This window comes from Manacus candei, unplaced genomic scaffold, assembly GCF_025592945.1.
Source record: "Manacus candei isolate 608988 ecotype Guabito, Panama unplaced genomic scaffold, ASM2559294v1 h1tg000037l, whole genome shotgun sequence".
NCBI lineage: Eukaryota > Metazoa > Chordata > Aves > Passeriformes > Pipridae > Manacus > Manacus candei.
Window position 1 is genome coordinate 14,655,349 of NW_026138085.1, and position 20,358 is coordinate 14,675,706.

At 46.8% G+C, this 20,358-nt stretch overlaps 1 protein-coding gene across 5 annotated transcripts in view; it reads left to right on the forward strand.

The window, feature by feature from the left end:
• The window catches only part of LOC127473877 (kelch-like protein 3), a 62,075-nt gene extending 41,958 nt beyond the window's left edge, over window positions 1-20,117 (forward strand). For 4 of the 5 annotated variants that reach the window (XM_051794054.1, XM_051794055.1, XM_051794056.1 and 1 more), the window contains 9 exons: window positions 3,997-4,113; window positions 5,073-5,222; window positions 7,703-7,820; window positions 8,530-8,727; window positions 9,538-9,639; window positions 12,241-12,369; window positions 14,760-14,900; window positions 15,111-15,254; window positions 15,494-20,117. In XM_051794054.1, the coding sequence (XP_051650014.1) occupies window positions 3,997-4,113; window positions 5,073-5,222; window positions 7,703-7,820; window positions 8,530-8,727; window positions 9,538-9,639; window positions 12,241-12,369; window positions 14,760-14,900; window positions 15,111-15,254; window positions 15,494-15,522 (1,128 nt within the window). In that variant the 3' untranslated portion in view covers window positions 15,523-20,117. Of the gene's footprint in view, window positions 1-3,996; window positions 4,114-5,072; window positions 5,223-7,702; window positions 7,821-8,529; window positions 8,728-9,509; window positions 9,640-12,240; window positions 12,370-14,759; window positions 14,901-15,110; window positions 15,255-15,493 lie in introns of those variants that run through there. The other variant, XR_007905615.1, reaches the window with a different exon arrangement.
• The last annotated feature ends 241 nt before the right edge of the window (window positions 20,118-20,358 follow it).

A 20,358-nucleotide genomic window follows, 5' to 3' on the forward strand; every position in this document is an offset into this window, starting at 1 on the left:
TGTGGTTTGTAACTTCAGGACCCTTGTTTGGGTGGGACGAGGCTGGACCTGAGTGTGTTGGTGCTGCTGCTCAGGCTGCACATCCAGGCGTGTGCTCTCCTCCTGCTGAGCCCCTCTGGGCTGCAAACACACGGGTGCTGGGGCACACAGGGGTGGTAAAACTTCCCAGAAAACCTGCACCACGTGAGGTGGGGGCACAGGGATGCTCGGTTCAGATGCTGAGCCTGCAAACTCAGAGGCTCCGTGGGGTGCTCAGAGGTGACACACAGGCAGGGCCAGAGAGGGCAAAAACCAACGGCACCAACTCACAGCAGAAAGGCTCTGCATGAGCCCAGCAGCCTGCAAAGGGAAGTGCAAGTTTAGTAACCAATTTTTTCCAGTCCTGTGCAGCATTGTTAAAAAGCTTTTATTGGCCTTGTGCCCAGAGGAATCAAAGTGCTCCCTCCCTCATTTGAGCTTTGTAGAGTCAAACCCAGTATTTCTTTGGCTGATTGTAAAAGTTGAGGATGCAGGGCAGTGGAAGGAAATGTAAGCATGAGCTGTATGTTCAAAACAACAGATCTGAATAACAGGAGAGAGGCAGAAAATGGGAATGGAACATAAACATGAAATGTTCTGGAGTCCAAAGAAGTGCTAGAAATTGAGGACAGGCTCGTAGACTGCTGTTCCTTGTTAACTTTATGACAGACAAGCCATTTTCCTCACCTATATTCTTCCTATTTGCTAATGCTTGAGTTATATATTATTAAAAAAATACATAAAAGTATATGCAAGTGTGTGTGTATAACAGTCTACATACACATATGTATCTGTGTGCACAGGTGATGGAGAGAGAACTACTTGGAAGCAACAAGGTGTTTTTTAAGTAGACAAATAGTTCAAACATCTGAGAGCTGAATTGTCACGGCCAGATTTCACAAGAGGTTTTCCTGTTCCTGTTCTCACTGTGACTCTTACATGGACTGCAACCTGGGATTCACAGTATTACCATCCCTGGGTCACTGGGAAGTGTTAGAGCCGAGTCCTGCCAGGACCAGGGAGGGAGTGTTGCCCTTGGAATGCTCCAGGGCACGTGTGCTGTGCCCAGGACCTTGAGTGCTCTCCCCTTCCTCTGCCACCCCCCAGCTAATACCAATTGGCCTAATAAAATATATTTTTGTCTCCACAAATTTGGCTTACTTGTACCCTTAGGCCATCAGGACTACAAAAATTGTCTGCTAGCACAAAAATCTATTTTAATTGCAAAATGATGACAGAATTTTCCCACCATTCAAAGATTCTCCTCCTTCCTTTCCTCCCCCTTGTTGTACCAGCCTTTGCACTTGTACAGGCCTTTTCAGCACAGGGCAAAGGTTTATTTTGGTCCCTGCCTGCTCTTTTTGATATAGCTGAGTACTTGGAAGACAGTTTTATTAATGTTTTCTAATTGGTTCTTTAATTATGACACTGTTTGCAAGCCAAAAAATCCCTATAAAAATCATGTTTATTTGCATTTACTAAAGATGTGTGAAATGGAGGGGCTTTCAGGCCTTGAGAATGGGCTCCTGCCAGCTCACAGCAGTGGCTAAAGAAATTTTTAAAAGGGTTGGGATTTTTGGATTGTGGATTCTACACAGAGTGCAGTAACTGACTCTTTGTCTCACGTCGCTGACATGCAGCAGAAGCTGATGCATGGTCTGACTCCTGGGAGTCTCTAATAACTGGATTTTTGGCTGAAGAGACTGGGAAAACATCTGGGCTGGCTCTTTCTGTAGGTGATGTGAGGAGAGGGGATATTCCAGGCTTTTACCCTTCTGCTCCATAGAGTTGGAATTTTGCTTCTCCCAGGTTTGGTACGGCTCCTACAGCCAGGCAGGTGCCAGCTGCTACCTCAGCTGCAAATCCAGCTGTGTGGGTAAAACTGCTTTGGTCCATCCCCCCTGGCAGCAGGATCCTGGCTCCTGGGGGAGCAGCAGCAGCTGCTCGGGGTCTTCAGTGGGCACGGCACGTGCAGGGAGGGCACAGCAGTGGTGGAAACAGATGTGGCCTTTAAATAGAGATATTGCTGTCTTGGATTAAGTTTTTTTTCCCCCTTTCTCATAAAATTAGGAGTCAGAGCTCACGGAAGGTGCCAGAATCTGATTTTTTTTTTTTTAATGCTGTTATTTTTAGAGTAGGCACAGCAGGGAAGCATCGGTGTTTGCCTAACTCAGGAATGGTCTCCAGTTTATTCCTGGTGACATTTGCCTCACCTTCCTTTAGACTTGTTCAGTGTCATCTTGTCCAGATGGGCTGTCCCAGCCCTGTGACCTGTCCTGTAGCTCAGCCTTAGTGCAGAAGAGGTTAATGAAAAGCCTGTTTGTCGGCTAAACATTTGCTTTATCCTCCTTCCACAGTCATTTGCAATTAAAAAGATCTCATAACAACCCAGTTTCTACTTTAAAGGCCTCATAGAAGTTAAATTGTTTGTTTGCTTATTTATTTTAATTTTAAAATGCTTAAAGGCTCTGCAGTAGTTATTCTCCTCAGCATTTGCTGGGGTTTGATTACAGGCTCCCTGTTGTGTTGCTTAAATCCTCATCGAAGTGTCCTGAATTCCAAACAGTTCAGCAGGAGCTTTGTTGGCACAGGAAATGAGGCCGGTGCTTTACTGCTCTTTAAAAGTATATAGTTTAGCCCAAGAGGAAGAAACCCCTTTCTGCTCTGCCTCTTCTTCGTGGGGAGGATGTGTCTGCCAGGACCTCCTGTTTGCCAGCAACAATAGGGGGCCGAGAGATGGTGCCCTCAGTTCTGGTTGATTTAGTCAAATTAGTGACCTTGGACCAAACAAAATGGTTTCTTGGGAAGTGGTGGGAGGGATGGAAAGAAAGAAAAAAATTATCTGTGCAAATTGGCCTGACCAGTTGGTGACCCCAGAGGGAAGCTGAAACCAAGGGCACTTGCCCAGTGTGCTGGGACGAAGGGCCAGTGATGCTTTTTTGGGAAAAAAAGATAGGGTCTGTGGGAAGGAGCTCTGCTCAGCCCCCTGGGCAGTGAGAGCACTTGGAGAATGTTGTCTGTAGATCTGAGTTACGGATCAGAATTTAATTCTGCCTCTGTGGGGAAACTCCACTGCAGTGATCCAGATCCTGCTGTGCGGCATCTGAGACTGCACCAGCCCCTCTCCCTGCCTTGCTGGGTTGTTCAGAGAGCCTTCCCCACTCCCGATGACATTTTTAGGCCTTTCTTCTGAGAGTGAGTCTCACAGTTATATAAGCACATGCATATTCATACCGGAGCCCACATAGGACGCTTCTGCCTGTGCCTCTGCTGGCGCCTGCCCATGGGCTGTTTGTGAGCACTTGGTCACGGAGCCCAGGTCTGGATGCTTATCTGAACCAGCTGGATCTGGAAGTACAACTAGAATTTGGTTCAGACCAGAAGCCCAGTGTGCTCTTGTTTTCCAGCTGGAGTATCCGAGTATTTTTAGCAGCGAAGTGCACACGGTGCAGAGCTTCCGTGGCTGCAGGCAGGGCTTGTCCTGGGTGTGTGGGGAACTTGTCCTCAAGACTTCTTGGTTTCTGGGGTGGAACTGGTGCAGTGATTAAAAACGAGTGTAGTGACTTACTGCGTGGCCAGGCTCCTTGGGGAGGGAGATCTCTGTTATCAGGAGTAATTGTTGTGGCTGATTTCATGAATAATGTCCAGTGCAAATGTCAGCAGGCTCATTAAGTTTCCTGGCTGCCTTCCAATCCTAATGTCCAAGGGGTGTATGATTGTCCTGGACATGCACTTAGCTTTGGGAGTGATACAGCACATCTAGATGGGAAGTTACTTGTTAATATGCATGGTCAGCTCAGCTCTTGGCTGCAGTGGTGCTTGTGCTCTGTGCACAGTCACGACTCTTTCATCTGTTTTTGATAGAGATCTTGCACCTCCGTCCTTCCATGCTGTAAAATCACAGTGCTTCTGATTTTGGGTAGGTGACTGTGCAAGCCAGTTCTCTCTTCCCCATTCAATTGTACTTTATCTGTGTAGGTGTTTGAAGCAGTTATCTCTTGGATAAACTATGAGAAGGAATCTCGCTTGGAGCACATGGCTAAACTGATGGAGCATGTTCGCCTGCCCCTTTTGCCCAGAGATTACCTGGTACAGGTTAGTCTGCAAATAAGTCCTCAAATAAGTCCTCAGTAATTGCAGTTAAGCTGCTGGTAGCTCCTTAATCAATGGCTTGGCTGTTTGTGTCTGAGATGGGTAATTTGGTGTGTTGCTAAGTCTGTAAACAGAGGAATAAAAGCAAAAACTGAGTGGACTCTGAAATCAATGCTCTCAGTCAGAAACCTTCTTGTAAATGCTTCTGGGGGAAGCATTGAGCAGTTACTGTCTTGTGATTTTTTACCCCAAAAATACCCAGGTGGTGGTATTACAGGCTTGTGTAGGTTTTTTCCCCCCCTCATGCACAGGTAAATTTAACTTTACATGTGATAATTTTGGCTAAAGATGTGTTCTGCATAAAGATATGGGTCTGTGTGACTGGCAGGTGAGGTGCTCTCTGACTTAGTCTGACTTGGAGATCGTTCTTCCTAAGTTAATTCCTGGGATCTGGGCCTTGATAATGAGCTTAGAATCCCCAAAGAAGGGGCTGGCATGTGGGCTCTTTGACTACTATGCTTTTATCATGTGTCTAAAAAAATCAATACAATTGGCAAAAAATTGGCATTCATAAGATGAACCCATCTTGTGCTTTTTTTTTTCTCTCAGCTGTATCTTCTGATGGAATAAAAAATGCTCCATCTCCTTAAAAATTCTGACTCAGATAAAAGAAATTACTTATTTTGTGCCCAGACTCCTGGTGAAATTCTCCTCTGCTGAGTTAAGTGTCTGGCAGAGAATGATAAAAAACTCACTCTTTGTGAGTGGTCTTGGAAAACAGGGAGAAGCTTGGATGTTTTTCTTTGGGAAGAGTTGTCAGTCTATGTTTGTCTTCTGCATTTTTTTTAAAATGTTGATACTTTGGAAGGGAAGTTCCAGGTTTCATGTCCTTTCCACAAAGCTCCTTGTGACCTGTGCCACCAAGTACTAGAGTTTAAATGATCTTTTGTGTGTGTTCTCAGACAGTCGAAGAAGAAGCTTTAATCAAGAATAACAACACCTGTAAAGACTTCCTTATCGAGGCCATGAAGTATCATTTGCTTCCTCTGGATCAAAGGCAACTGATAAAGAACCCCAGAACAAAGCCCAGGACTCCTGTTAGCTTGCCAAAGGTAAGCAGAGCTCGTCACTTCGTGTCACCTCACTCAGCTTTACAGGTGGCATTTTCTGTCTTTGACAGGAGCTCGAGAGCTTGCTGTGCTACTTCTTCCTAACTCCATGATCGTGCTTTGAAGTGTTTTACTCCCTCTTCTGGCATTGCCTGTGCCCAGCAAGGACACGTAATTAAGTTGGCTAAACGTAGTTGAATCGTTAGGGGAAGCAGCATCTCTACTGCTGAAGCATTTTGTCGACCACAAGTGGTTTTGTGACTCGCTGACCTGTAGAGAGGCTGCAGTGCTGAGAGGGCTGGCTGAGGTGTCGAGGAGCCCTGCTGAGGAGGGTCACAGTAGGTGTCTTTTTGTTTCCTGTATCCATAGTCAGAAGCCAGGAAATCGGGAAAGAACAGCACCCAGCCCCGTGGGCAGGAAGTCTGAAGCGAATTTCAATTGACTCAAAGCAGCAACTGAATAAATAATCCTTGTTGCTCCCCTGTTTATCCTGCAGGCGTGTGATGCTCTGGCCACCACTTTATTAGTGAAGGAAAAAAAACAACCACAGAAACTATTTTCCCTGTGCCCCAGAGATAGACACAGTTTGGCACAATGTCTCTCAACAGGCTGTCCCTGGAGTTGTTCATAAGCATTTTGGAGATTCTAAGGCAGCAGAACCACAGTGTGTAATTTTTTCTAAGCACAAATGGTGCGGGGGCTGGTTTGTGGGATGGTGTATGAGATCTGTGCTGTTTGTGATGTTTAGGTATTGGACTGTCCATTGAGAAATTGTGGTTCTGCTGTATGTGTCAGCGTGTTGTGCCCTTTCTGCTATCGCTGAGATGAAGTTGGTAGAACATAGCTTTGGGGGTGTCATGAAGGGCTGACATGTCCCTTGTTCAGGGATTAAAGGAGTGAGGGATAAAAGGAACAGCAAACCAGCGAGTTCAGAGGTTCTCAACAGCCTCTATAGTATGACCCGTGAGCACAAACCCAAATCCTCTGCAGGTCTCTCCTCCCTTCTTTTGAACTGTGGAGAAAGGGAAGAAGGTGATGATCTTTCAGCAATCCTTTTACTGAGAAACTTTCATCTGGCCTGTTGGTCCTGCTGATGAGGGATTATCGTCTGCCACGAAATCTCTTAATTCTGTAATCGTGTGAAGCTCTGCAGCTTTCCATGGGAGACTGTTACACAACTGGTAGTCAGGCTGTTAATTTAGACTCAATTTGCTTTCTAATGTCACGTTCTCATCTTTGTAGATCAAACAGGCTACTATTTTCATACTCTCCAAATTCTTTAAATCGCTGTCCTGCTTTTAAAGGAACTGTGCTTGGGAGTTGAGCTCGTTACCCAAGTGACCTGAAGTGATGATCTTATCCCCTCAGCTACTCCCAACTGCCTTGCAGAGGCTAAAACCAGTTTCCAATCTACTCTTTGTCTATATTTGAAGCCTCGTTATCTTGTTTCTAGCTCCTTGGCCTTGTAAAAATCAGATTGTCTTGGGTAGTGTTTGCTCCTGCTGATTTGCTGTGATAAGGGAGCAAATCCTCCCTCGATAGCCGTGGAGGGTTGAAGGAAATGTGTGCAGGTGTTTTGGGGGCTGCCTGTGCTGATGCTGGTTTGCAGTGCCCAGCTGGGGCTCAGCAGCAATGCACACTGGAGGAATGAGCTGCAGGCTCCTGAACCCATGGGAGGTTTGTCTTCTGGCAGCAGACATGGCAGATTTGTGAAGAAACACACTGCATGCTCTCCAGGTATTCTGGCCTTCTCACTTTTTCACCAGCGTCCACCACTTGCTATTGCTGGGGGTGGAGCCCGGGGCTGGATGAACCCTTAGCCTGACTCAGCAGAGCAGTTCTTGAACTCCAGAGATTGCCCTTGATCCCCTTCACACAGCTCTTCCCTATCTGTAAGGAATTTAGGGTTTAATTCCTGAATTTGCATCAATACCTGTGGCAGACAAAAGCCTTGATGGAGCTGACAAATCCCTTCCTTCAGCAGCTGAGCACCCCAGGTGGTCACAGTGCTGGTGATTTCCCTGAGTGTCGCCTTCCCCACAGGTGGCAACACAGCTGTCAGGTTTTATTTGCTCAGTGGCATTGATTATTTTTAGCACCACCAGGGAGATAATGACTAAACAGTGGGCTGGCAGTGGAAATTATGCTGGAATCTTCTTCACTCAAAAATGCTTTTACAGTGAGTCTTTCATGTGCTGTGGGGCCAAAAGATTTTGTATTTCAAGGGGAAATTGGGCAGGTTGCCCACCTTGGACATGGTAAAAATGGAGGCAGCCTTATTTAGTGTGCATTAAATTGGAGATAAATTTTTCCCCCTTGAAATGGAATTGACTGAAATAAGTGTTGCTGCAGAGGCTTCTAGTTGGCCTGCCCCATGTTTTTGGGCAGCTGCTCTTGACTAGGTTGTGGTGATGGTTTCTCTGGAGGGAGCAGCTGCTCAGGGTTATGTCTGAGGTTTTCTATCTGCTGTCTTCCCTCCCCAGGTGATGATCGTGGTGGGTGGGCAGGCCCCCAAAGCCATTCGCAGTGTGGAGTGCTATGATTTTGAGGAGGAGCGCTGGGATCAGGTTGCTGAGCTTCCCTCACGGAGATGCAGAGCAGGTAACGGGACCTTCTGCTACCACCTTCTTTGTTTTCCTCATGCAGCTCTTTAGCACTGGATGGATGGCCTCAGCCATCCCTTCAGCCTTCCTTTGTGCCCCTGGCCTCAAATAGCTCTTTCTTTTTGCCATTTCTTTCCCTACAGATGTTTTCCCTTTCTTGTTCAGGTGGATGAACTCCTCTCTAGAGGGGTTGATCCTGCCTGCCCACCTTCCATAGCCACCGTCTCCCCTTCATCATCTCTCTCTCTTTCCTGGCTGCTCCTTTATCAGCGTTTCCTTTCCTCCTCCCATCCCACTGGCTTGGCAGCCCACAGGGATCCAGTTTGCCTTGCTGGTATCCTAGTGAAAATCCAAGGAGCTGAGTCAGTCCCTCTTGGTGCTGAGGAGTGGGTGACGGAGAGCAGATCTTCGAGTTGGGAGCGTTCCTCTGAAAACATCTGACAGAGTGTGGATCGCCATTTGGTGTTCCCTCTGGCTCACAAAATTACTCATTCAGGTGTGAAATCCATCTGTGCCTTATGCTGCCATGGTTTGATGTGCGTTTCCCCTCCCATGTGTTTTATCACACTTGGCTTCAACGCCCTTAACCCGCGGAAAACGCCAGAGCCGCGCCCACATTCTCCCGGCCGTGTCCCACACCCTGGCAGGGCACCTGCTCCCAGAACTGTTTGTAAAAGTGCTGTGACACCTCTCTCCTCTCTTGTCAGGGGTGGTGTTCATGGCTGGCAACGTTTATGCTGTCGGGGGCTTTAACGGGTCGCTGCGGGTGCGGACGGTGGATGTGTACGACGGCGTGAAGGACCAGTGGACATCCATAGCCAGCATGCAGGAGAGACGGAGCACTCTGGGGGCAGCCGTGCTCAATGACCTCCTGTATGCAGTGGGAGGCTTTGATGGCAGCACTGGTAGGTGGCTGAGCAAAAACCAGGCACTGCCTGACCTGAAAAAAAAAAAAGTTTGCAGAGGCCCTGCAAAGATTGCAGGGCTTTAGTGAGGTTCCTGTAGAGGAAGAGCCAGAAATAGGGTTTGCTGCGTGTTGTAACCAACAACATACATGTTCTGAGCCATCAGGAATTGCAAAGCATCTCACCCTAGTTGTTTTCTTCAGTGATACAGTTCTTTCAGTCTCGTTCTCTGTATGAATATGCTTTTTCTGGACTGAAAAGGGATTTTTCCTTGTTTCAGTGAAATTTTTCATAGCGACACGAATAAAATACCAGCAAGGCACGTTACAGGGTGTGTGCGCCTGGGATGTGTCTTGGCATAACTGCATGTTTAGATTCACACCTCTGCCTCTGCTGTAAAGCTTTGCCACTTGGTTAAGCCCTGAAGTATTTCAGCTGGTGATGAGTACAGTGCAGCAGGGTCTGGGGGAACTTTTAAACCTTTACATGGACATTTTGTAATGCTTGAAAGGATGTGGGGCTTTGGGGCTTGGAATCTGGACTCTGCTCCACCTCAGTGTCCCCAGCACACTGGAGAGGCAGCAGTCCCAGGGCAGGGGTGATGGGGTAGCATTTTTCCAGCTGCTGAAGAAGTGGCATTGAGATGCTGGTCCCAGCCTGAAAGGCAAGGGATTAGAAAACGGGATTGCAGGAGCGTGGCGGGAATTACGGGCTTGGGAGGAGGCGGAAGGCAGATGAAAGTGCAACACCAATCTTTTTTTCTTCTCTTTTTTTTTAATTAGAAAACCTGTGTATCCCCTTTTTAACTAGGTCTGGCATCAGTTGAGGCCTATAGCTATAAAACCAATGAGTGGTTTTTTGTGGCTCCCATGAACACAAGAAGAAGCAGTGTTGGAGTTGGAGTTGTGGAGGGTAAGAAAATCAGCAGCCATTTCCATCAAGCAAATGTTCCTGTGTCAAATAGAAGCCTGAATGGTTAAGTGCAGTAGGAGGCAACTGCAAGAGCTTTTCCATCAACTAGTTGGGAAAGATTGATTGTTATATGATGTAATTGCTGCAGCTTTTTCCATTCTCCTCTTTATCTTAGTGAAAAATCATGTGTAGCCTTCCAAGAGCCTCAGACCAGCCCATGCCTCCTGTGAATGCCATTAGGTGTGTGCAGGTTTCTTGGAACCTTATTCTTCCTGGGCTGCCTGTGGCTGGTGAGAGCCAGTGCTGCTGTGCAGTGGATGCCGTTGCTCCCGTGGATGGAATTCCCATCACGGAAAATCTGCTCAGAAACAGGAACACAGTTTGTCCCACAGCCCCAAGCTGGTGGGTTGGCAGGAATGCTAAAACCTGTGTTTGTTGACATCAGGCAGGGCACGCTGTGCTCTGGTTCTCACACGAGCAGGGGCTGGCAGCAGCACAGGCTGGGGCGGCGGCTCAGAGCGAGGTGGGAGCGGAGGGTGCTGGGGAGGAGGGTGGCAGCTGCTGGCACCTCTGTGTCAGCACCACACTCGAGGGAGCTGGAGCTGAGCAGCTTGGTTTGGATCCAGGAGAATGAGCAGTTTAAGTAGGAACCATTTCTTCCTTTACGAAATCTGTTCTGAAGCAAGTATAAGGTTTTATTTGACGTTATCTTTAGCAGGTTTTGGCAGTTTCCAGTTAGTGCAGAGCAGAGCAGCCACTGGCACAAGCACTGTTACAAACCATGCTTTGCAGTGGTTTGGATTGACTTGTGTGTGTCATATAATACATGGGAATGTGTTTATGAACATGGGAAATACATGGAATGTTTTTATGAACATGAAGTGTGTTTAAGTGAGAAGAGAGAAGGAGATAAAAGTCAGAATAAATAGTGGTGATTAACTTAAATCTGCATATTTAAGAACCATCTCCTTCAAAATTGGCCCATGTTTGGGAAGCACTGGGCTGCTGGGATTTGCTAAAGGGGTTTGAATGCTGAACAAATATTAGGTATGGACATGAGAGATCCATTTCTACGAGAAGATTTTCTACAGGAGAGTTAGGAAATCCTTTTCCTTTGGTTTGTTTGAAAGTGCAAATAAGTGTTGCACGTGTTGGAGTCCATAATTAAAAAATAAAGAGGGCATGTGATTGAGACAAGAGCTGATCATACTGGTGTAGGGAACAAGCTGCAGCCTTCAGTTAATCCACAGGGTTTCTCTGAATGTGACAAAAATTGACTTGATTTCTGTGGATACTGACAATACCTAAGAATTGATGCCAGCCAGGGAACTTTATCTTGCCTTGCTTGGTCTGGCACTCTTGCCTGATTCATTGACTAACACCAGGTGGGTCAGACCAACAGCACAAATATGTTTACAGAGACAGGAAGATTGAGAAGGAGGCCATGAGTGAACCTGAGGGAGCAAAAAAAGAGCCAGCCTGTTCTTGGAGCCCTGCAAACATCCAGAAACAGGAGAATGCAAAACTAAAGATAACTGTTGGAGGGAGTCTTGTGCATGCAAAGAGTTGCACAGCTCATTTGTGGCCAGACTCTGCTGTTATGGATTGAAAATTGGTCTTATTTCTGAGTTTTGTTCAAAAATTTAGGTTAGAATTTTTCTAGATATCTGTTGAGCTTTATTAATGGTTGTTTGTTGTAGCATCTAAGAGACCTGAACTTGAAGCAGAATGCCTTTGTGCTAGCTACTTCAGTAAGGAGAATCCCTCTCTGTCCAGAGTTTACTGCCTAAATACAAAACAGGCTGATAGATGATACAGGGAGACAAGGAGAGAGTATCAGTCAGGCCCTGGAACAAAGGACATGGTGGAGCATCAGCCTTGTTTCATGTGTGATACAGTCCCAGGATATCTGATTGTGCTCCTCTGGTCTCAGAAAGTCTTTGTTATTCAGCTTTCCCTAAGCTGAGGTAGGGAGGGTTGGACACACTGTGCTGTGAGGGTGTCCTGGGGTATCACACTGTGCTGTGAGGGTGTCCTTGGGGTATCACACTGTGCTGTGAGGGTGTCCTGGGGTATCTCCTGTGTTCTCATCACTTGGTGAGAGTGACCAGGCTGGTCTCAGCTGTGCTGGCAGCATTGCTGGGTTTTGATTTGGCCCAAGTTCTCCAAAATCAGGTCTAGGTTACCTTGCAGGTATTATATTATTCTAAGAGGCTATTGCCTATTTATTGCTCGTGGGATACTGTAATTAATGTGCAGTGCTGACAGCACACCTTGCCTTGTGGCACCTGAACGGGAGGAAACGCTCCATCAGCAGAACACACTTTGGTGTCACCTCTTCTCCTGGGCCAACAAGTAATTTGGAAAACCCTCTGGGCTATTGGCTTCTAGTTAAGCTGCTGTGTTGTACCCTTGTCTTAGCTGACAGCTTTACCAGCTTTACAAACAGGTCTGTGAGTCTACTCCGGGTTCTCCCCAGACAGCCCAGCAGGTTTAGGCACGTCTCCCCTCAGGCAGGATCCTCACCTGGGGCTGTCAGGTGTGATGGTAACATGAGTCAGTGGTAGCCACGATGCCAATGGCCCTGTGTGTGTGTTCCAGGGAAGCTCTACGCCGTGGGGGGCTACGATGGAGCGTCCCGTCAGTGCCTTAGTACTGTGGAGCAGTACAACCCCGCCACCAACGAATGGACCTACGTTGCTGACATGAGCACTCGGCGCAGCGGGGCAGGTACTGGCTCCCAGAAGTGTCCTAAGGAGCAGATGAGCACTCAGTTCTCCTCTGCTCGTGGAAGGGAAGGAAAAAATGTGGCTGCGCTGGCAAGTACAACCTGTTATTTGCCCCCCTTCCCATGAGGGGTGAAACCATAATGGCTTGGAAGCCCTCAGCAGCTCTCCTGATTTCGACAAAATCTGCCAAATTGTGATTAGTTTCTGGATGAATGAAATAATGTTCAGTGTCTCTAAGTAGCCCTGCTGACAGATGTGTCTCACTTGAAAGCAAAGAGTTCTCTCCCCAGATCACCAGCTGCAGGGTCAGCTGAGCATGAGAAAGCCAAGCTACACCTCCTATCACTGGGGTTTGTCGGATGGATTTCCATTTTGGGTCTTCCTGCAAGCATCCAGTGGGTGCTTTGCAGACCTTTGCATCACTGGGTGATGTGCAGACCAAAATTCATCTCAGATTGCCCCTGCTAAGCTAATTTTTAGTGTATTTTTTTGTTGGCGAGAGTTGATCTGGAGGATTAGAGGAAAGGACATGTTATAAAAAGATTATATTCTAGTCTTGATGATTTCTAACTTACTACATTGTGTTAGGCTAGGTAGGGACTTTTCTTTGTGACTGTTCTTCTCTGAAAGGGGTGAGAGCTCTTATCCATTGCATTTAAAATCAACCTCAGGTGAAAGGGAATTTGTCACTGTTGGTCCTATTGCTCAGTGTGTGCTGTGGGTCCTCCCTGTTGTTAAATTGTGCAGTTACCCAGAGGCAGCCAAGCCTGGAGGCTGCCCTTTGGGGCTGAAATGACCCTGCAGGTTAAGCTGGGGTGGGAGGTTCCCTTTTGAGCTGAGCAGTTTGAGAGGCTGCTCTCTACACCTTGTCTTCCTTTCCTCACCCCAATACCTTTTTTGTGACTCCAAGTGAGGCAAATTTGGACACACACTTGGTTCAGTTGGAAGAAGTTTGTAGCATCTGCTTGATGCTTAAACCTAGCCCAGCACAGCCTTACAGGAGAACAGAATGAGCATCTCATGTTGTTTACAGCACGTTGAGACAGCAAAACAGTTTGTGCCTGTAGTGAGATGGATTTTAGTGAATTTTCTCTGTTTGAAGCACTGCTCTGAGAGCTGCTTTGCCGGTATATCCCCATTGGCAACTCCATTGTTAGGAGTGCTTGTACTTCCCTGCCCAATTGCTCCGCGGTTTTCTGTTCCCCACCTGAAAGCTGAGCTCCTCGAGCTCTGGGCGTCACCGAGGTGCCCCTCCAGCAGGCACTGGGAGGGCACTGCCCTGTGCCCCTGGTCCCCAGCGGTGCTGCAGCACGATCTGCTGCACAGCTCCATCACTGACACCGCGCTGCCGGCCCCGTGCTGACATCTAGTGGGGACGAGGACAGTTGTCCCCAACTCCCTGGGGTGGCCCAAATCCAGGCAGTGGGGCTGTGGGGGTGTGCAGGCACTGTCTGGGTTTAATAGAACCACGGAATCATTTAGATTGGAAAAGACCTTTAAGATTATCGAGTCCAACCATTAACCCGGCACTGCTGTGTTCACTGCTGAACCATGTCCCCAAGTGCCACATCTGCTCATTTTTTGAACACTTCCAGGGTTTGCTGGACCAGCTTGGGGTTCTCTTCCCCCTCCTGGCAGGAACATCCTATCTGTTTGTGCCTGTCTCACTGCACAGGAAGAGCAGTTTTAGGTGGAAAAGCCTTTAGAGTGTTTCTGACTCTTTTACTCTCTTACTTGCTTAAATTAGTTTACTAATTAAATTATTTCTTAAAAGTATAAAATAAAACAGCTGAATATAGTCAAATGCCAAGGTGCTGCTGGGATCAGATGCAGTAAGCTTTACTCCCCATTTAAGTGACTTCCCATTTTCCAGTGAACTGGGAGACACCTTGTACAGCTCAGGAGCCAGGATGTGTGTTGGGACTTGGTCTCCCCTTCCCAAGTGATGCATGTTGGAGTATCTCAACCAGACCAAGGATTTGGCCCAGTAAGGTGGATATTTATGGCAGTTAGAGATGAATTATGTGTTTGCCAAAGGTGAACCATAAATCCCAGTCCCATGCTGGGATTTCAGCACCTCTTGATGCAGAGCGAGATGTGTGGTCAAAACCAAACCCAGCAGCAGCAAGTTAGGAGAGTCTGGAGAAGAGAGAGATGATGGTGACAGACCTGTGACAGCGTGCCTGTCCCCAAAGGGTGGTGTGGCTGGTGGAGCTGTAATTCATCAGTCAGTCTGGGTGGGTGGGGAGTTGTCCATGGTGATCTTGAGGCACACGTGACCTGTGTTTTGGAATTGCTTTGGAGAGGCCAAGACAAGCCCCCAGGAGGAGAAGCAGGGGGTGTGCAACCCTCTCCCCTGCAGGTTTGGCTGACTCTGGGCTCTCTTGGCAGGTGTGGGTGTTCTCAGCGGGCTCCTCTATGCCACCGGCGGCCACGACGGCCCCCTGGTCAGGAAGAGTGTGGAAGTCTATGACCCGGGGACAAACACCTGGAAGCAAGTAGCAGACATGAACATGTGCAGAAGAAATGCAGGTAACCAGGACACGCCTCTCTGCGGCGTTTGGTTCAGTCGTCTGTGAGGTTTTTAATGCAGTTAATGTGCTGGGGGTGTGAGTGGTTGGTGTTGGGAGTCACAAAAGCAGAAGATGAAGCATCTGCTTGGGAATGGATCGGGAATGTGGCAGGAGATGTGTTGTGGGGGGTGAGTTAGCCCACGTCTGACCGTCTGTGCTCTGCTTTGAGGTGTGTGTGCGGTGAATGGTCTCCTCTACGTGGTGGGAGGCGACGACGGTTCCTGCAATTTGGCCTCGGTGGAATATTACAACCCCAGCACGGACAAGTGGACGTTGCTGCCAACCAGCATGAGCACAGGGAGGAGTTACGCAGGTAAGCAGCCAGTGGGAGAGCTGGCAACAGCTGGGCTCGTGCATAAACTTGAGGGCTGTGTCTCCTGAAGCTTTAATCCTACCTTTTTGTGTGTTTTATGTTGGTTGCAGTAGAAATAGTAGATACCTCTCTCTGCTGGCCTGTTGCTGGGCTTTGGCTTTGCAGGGTGATCTGAACCACCCAGCAGTCCAGGAGCTGCTCCTGCAGTAACTGTGTCTGTCTCTCTGTTCTTACAACAGGTGTGGCTGTGATTCACAAGCCCTTGTGACACACAATGAAGCCAATGTGAGGAGCAGAAGTGAAGTGGATCCAGCTAGGTGGTGTTGAGAAGATGACTGACCTCTGACCTGACCCATCTCATTGCTGTTAACGTCTTAGCATGACAAGTGATACGTTCCAAGCATCATCCACTCTGTGGTGGATTGCATAGCCAAGTGAAAAGCCCTCTGGGGACATGTTCCATGCTAGACACGAGGTGTTGCTTGTTTTCTGTGGTGCAATCAACTGTTCTTCTCAATGGCGTGTCCTGAGATAAACGCTGTGCTTGGACTGCAGGCACGGAATTACCTGTGTGAAACAAAACTGCTACGTTTGGGCATGTGAGTAAAAATGAACACTCCTGGATTTCTTCACTACTGATGCTCCGTGCACATTGTTGGTTGAACTACTTACTCACTGTGCCTGGAGGGTGGACTTCACTACTGGCAGTGGAAATCTCTGAGTTCCAACTGAGAAAAACAGTCAGCAGAAATGGACTGGAACAGGGTGCTCTGGCTCGAGTGTGACGCTGTCTCAGTCATACGTTTGTACATGCCACTGGACTGCTGTATGTACCCCTGAAATGCTTGTCCTACGGTGGAAATAAATACCATGTGATTTTTCTACTTGCCATGGATGCTGTGTGCTGTACCTGACGGGACCTGCTGGGCAGTGCCTTCCCTGGGACTGAAGTCTCAGCACCTGAGCCACACAAAACTTCCCAGCCCCACAAAACACATGCTGCTCCCGCGGGGTTTGTTGCTCCTGTGAAACAAATGTTGCTCGAATAGAAAGTATTCCCAACCCACACATTTCAGCTGTGCTGAAATCCCCAGTTCTGGCTCTGTCCAGCATCTCGATGCCATTTCATAATAGAGCATTTAGATGTTAAAAACTACCTTATGGTGCCATTAATGTAGAGACATTCCATACAGAGAGAACCCTCTGTCACCCAAGCAGGGATTAATGAGCCAAGTAAAATACCTGCAGTGTTTTAATGCTTTCAGAGCATGGAGATTAACTAATCACTGTCACTGTAATTGCTATTTTAATCTTGCCCTTACTGAAGGCATTCCTCTATTAGTATGAAGAACTCATAAAATTATTCAAAACAGACAAATGTAGCTCCAGCTGCAGGAGAGCTGTCTTGCTTACATACCAAATTCTTAAAAGTTTTCTGTTTGAGAAGATGTTTGACTTTAAAACACTTTGTTGTGTCTCCTTGTGAGCTCTGGCATGCTTCTGCATACAGGGGTGGGCTCCCAGAAGCTTCCCAGCTGAAGGGAACTAGTGAAGAAAAATATTTTCTCTAGGCTTTTTCTTGTTATTTGTTGTTTGTTTTTTTTTGGTTGTTGTTTGTTTCTCTCCCGTAGATCAGCTGAGGCTTTTTGTTGTGGGCAGCTGGCCAGTGTTTTTCTGCTGGTTTCTGTCTCCATAGGTCTGTTATCAAAAAGACTCCCCGTGACCTTCGACAGTAGAAAAGAAAAATACTTCAAAGTTCATTTTAGAGGGATCCACACTACATCTTCTTGTGCAGCTTTTGCAGAGGAGTGGGTTACTTCTGTAAATATGTAGATCTTTGGTCTTTAAGTTGACACAGTCCTGGTAAGATGGGTTCACTGTGGGGGAAACAGCACCTACCTTTGCTGTGTCACCTCCCCACAGAGGGACTGGCCTTCATGGGGAATGTTAGGTAGCTCCCACTCCTCTTTGGATGTTCTTGTTTTCACAAACAAAGCCAAACTGTCCAAAGAAAAGGCAGTATTATTCTTGATGTCTACCCTTCCACTGTATGTCAGCTCAGAAGTCTTGAAAATAATAATTAAAAAAATAAATTAGTAGTTTCTATAATACCCTTTAAACATTTTGAGTTTTACGATCCACAGTGAAACGTGCCAAAATAATAGTATGACATGCTGCTCTTCTCTGAGGTTTTGCTTACTGTAAAAGCCATTGAGGCTGGCAGGAATGTATCCTGGCAGGAATGTATCCCTGACTGCAACTGCCTTAGGATCAGAGTCCTGAGATGCATCTTTATGATGACATAAGGAAGGTGATGAGGCCCCAGTTTGGACAGACTCAAATTCACTGGCCTGAAAAGTGGTTCCCTTTGATGCAGCCCATGGGAATAAAGGATAAAATGGGACAGGTTTTGGTCAGAGGGAGCATCTCTCGTTAGGCTGAGTGACTGGACAAGGGTGGACAAGCATTTGGACACACATGGCCCTTGTTAGATCCGTACAGACATAAAGCTAAATAAACTACTGTATGAGCTGCTTGCAGAGCCCCACTACAGCTCAGCAGTTGGGAACAGTCCCCAGCCAACCTTCTCATACCTGTGGCTTCACTGGAGCAAAGGCAAATACTGTTCAGGGCCTCTGAATTTCTGTGGACTGGAGATAAAAGCTAGTAGGTACTGCTGGAGAGGAGCAAGGTTTGAAATCTGCCATGGTTGTCAGATGTGGAAAGTGGATATGCCTGAAGCTGGGATCATTTTATCCCCTGCTATCCATCTATTCATAAGATATTTTCCTTAGGAGGAAAACAGGTTTTGGTGTTTTTCTGCTATTGTAAAATGGCATTTCTACCCGCTGCTGGCCCAGACCTGTGGCTTGCTGGGCAGGGCCAGGACTCCCAGCCCTTGCCAGGGACGAGTGATGCTGTTCCCAGCTGCAGCCAGTTCTCCTCGATGGCAAATGACACGTTTCTTTCTCTCCTCCTCAAACAGTTGCAGTGTTATGCAAGTCAAGTGACCTCGTTTTCCAGCTATGCAATCCCAACAACCCTAACACGTGATGAACCAGCTGTAAACCTCCCCCACCCCACCCCAGAAATGCTTTTGGAATTTGTCTTTGGCCTGTGGTTTCGTGTTTGTATTGTTCATCCTGAGCACCTGAGCCAGATCCTTTACAGATTGCCTTTTTCTAGGACTGAAAACGTAGCATTAGCGCTAACAAATTTTACTGTAAATATTTTTATAAGACAGATTTTAAATAATTTTTTTGGATCGCTTTTTATGGTCGTCAGTGACACTTCTGTTAAATTCTGGGTCTAATTCATGCACTCCAGTGCAGTTTTTGCTGGCTGTGGTGTAGGTGTGACTCTGCAGGTTCTCTGCACAAGAAATACCGTGTTGTAACTGAGATCTGGGAAGGCTCTTGTGTTGATTCTAACCTATGAGAAGGACAGCACTGGGCTCCACATTATGAGATAAATTCAAATCCATTACCTCAGTCACCAGGACGCTCTTAGATTATTAATTTACAACGATTTCAATACTCTGATTTAATTTACTTGTGCCATGTGTTTGGTTCCTGGTCAGTTTGGGGGACAAGCTGTCACTCAGCCATCCTCTTTCTTGGCTCCTGTGTGAGCTGCTTGAAGATGGAGATGCTCTGCCCAAAACAGTGTGGGCACAACCCCCCAGGCTGCCAAAACCAGCCAAATTGTTGCAGGAGGCTTAGTAAAAGCTTTACACACCAAACTCGGGCTGCTTCCTCGCATCGGTCCTTTGTGAATACGAAGGCTTTCCTCAGCTCCTGTTGTCACTTCTTTTTGGGATCACCCTGTGCTTGACCCCTGTGGGATTTTCTGGCCTTGGGTTTTCCCCAAGGTGGCTTTGCTGTTGCAGAGGATGCACCCTGGGGATCTGCCCCCAAACCCCAACAGCATCTCATGTAGATACACATGCTGCTGGGCTTGCAAAGCAGGATAGATTTGCCTCAAGCAAGCTGTTGTTTGAAAAAGTTTGAATCGAGTCCATCTTTTCCATTTGTGCCTAATAGATAAATTGGGGGTGATTAAAACCAATTTTCAGTTCATTCAGTTTATCCAAACACTTTCTTTGTACAGATGTGTGCAGCATGTAATTACCATAAATACACTTGGCAGCGTTTGCGTGACACCACCGCGAAAGCTCAGCACTGTTCTCTGGTTTGCAGTGTTTGGAGACCAAAATCCTTAATACCCAGCGAGGTGCAGTGCCTGTTCACCAAGCTAACATGATGGTTCAACAGCTAGATTAACCTTTGGGATTGTTACTAGTATATTATCAAAGCAGTTGCCCCCTTGGTTTAACATCATGCCCACAAGTCACATTCACATGAGCATAACTCGTTACTCAAAGCTGCAGTGTTGGGAGTGTGCTAGGTATTACATTCTGAATATGGGCTAATTCACTTTTTTTTTGTCTACTCTTCTCTTGTTTATGGGTTTATAAATTATTTTCCTCTACAGTGACAATAAATAAATATTGAGAATTTTAATTTGTGTATTTTATGTATAAGAAGACCCTTAAGAGTAATGAATGATTGTGAAATAATTTACCTGGGTGTGAATTTTTTTGGTTTTGTAAAACAGACTTTGTTGGTTCAGTGGCTGGCAGTATACCATAATGACTCGGTAGACTGTTTTAGCTTGTTTTTTAAATTAAAGATTTTTTTTGCATGAGTGTGGAGGACCAAGGACTTTGCAAAGTAATTCTCTTGACAGCTGTCTTGTCCAGTGCGACAAATGACTCAAGAAACATTCATATTTATATTATGAAAGAAAAATCACACTGTAATTCCCCATCATTTAATTTGAATAAAACCTGAACTAATGAAACTTTTCAGGGTCTGTTTTGATTTCACTGGCTTCTGACAGTGAGGAACAACCTCATCACTCCAAGTGACTTTATTTTCCCCCTCTAATTACAGCAGATACAAGGCCTGGGTTTACTTTGTGCCCTTTGGCCTGGGGTAGTGGTACCCACATGTGCTGATGCTGAGATACTCCCTGATCCTGTCCCAGACTCTGCTCTGCTCCTTTTCCAAGGGAAGTTAAAAGCTGCTTTCCTGCTGGGGTG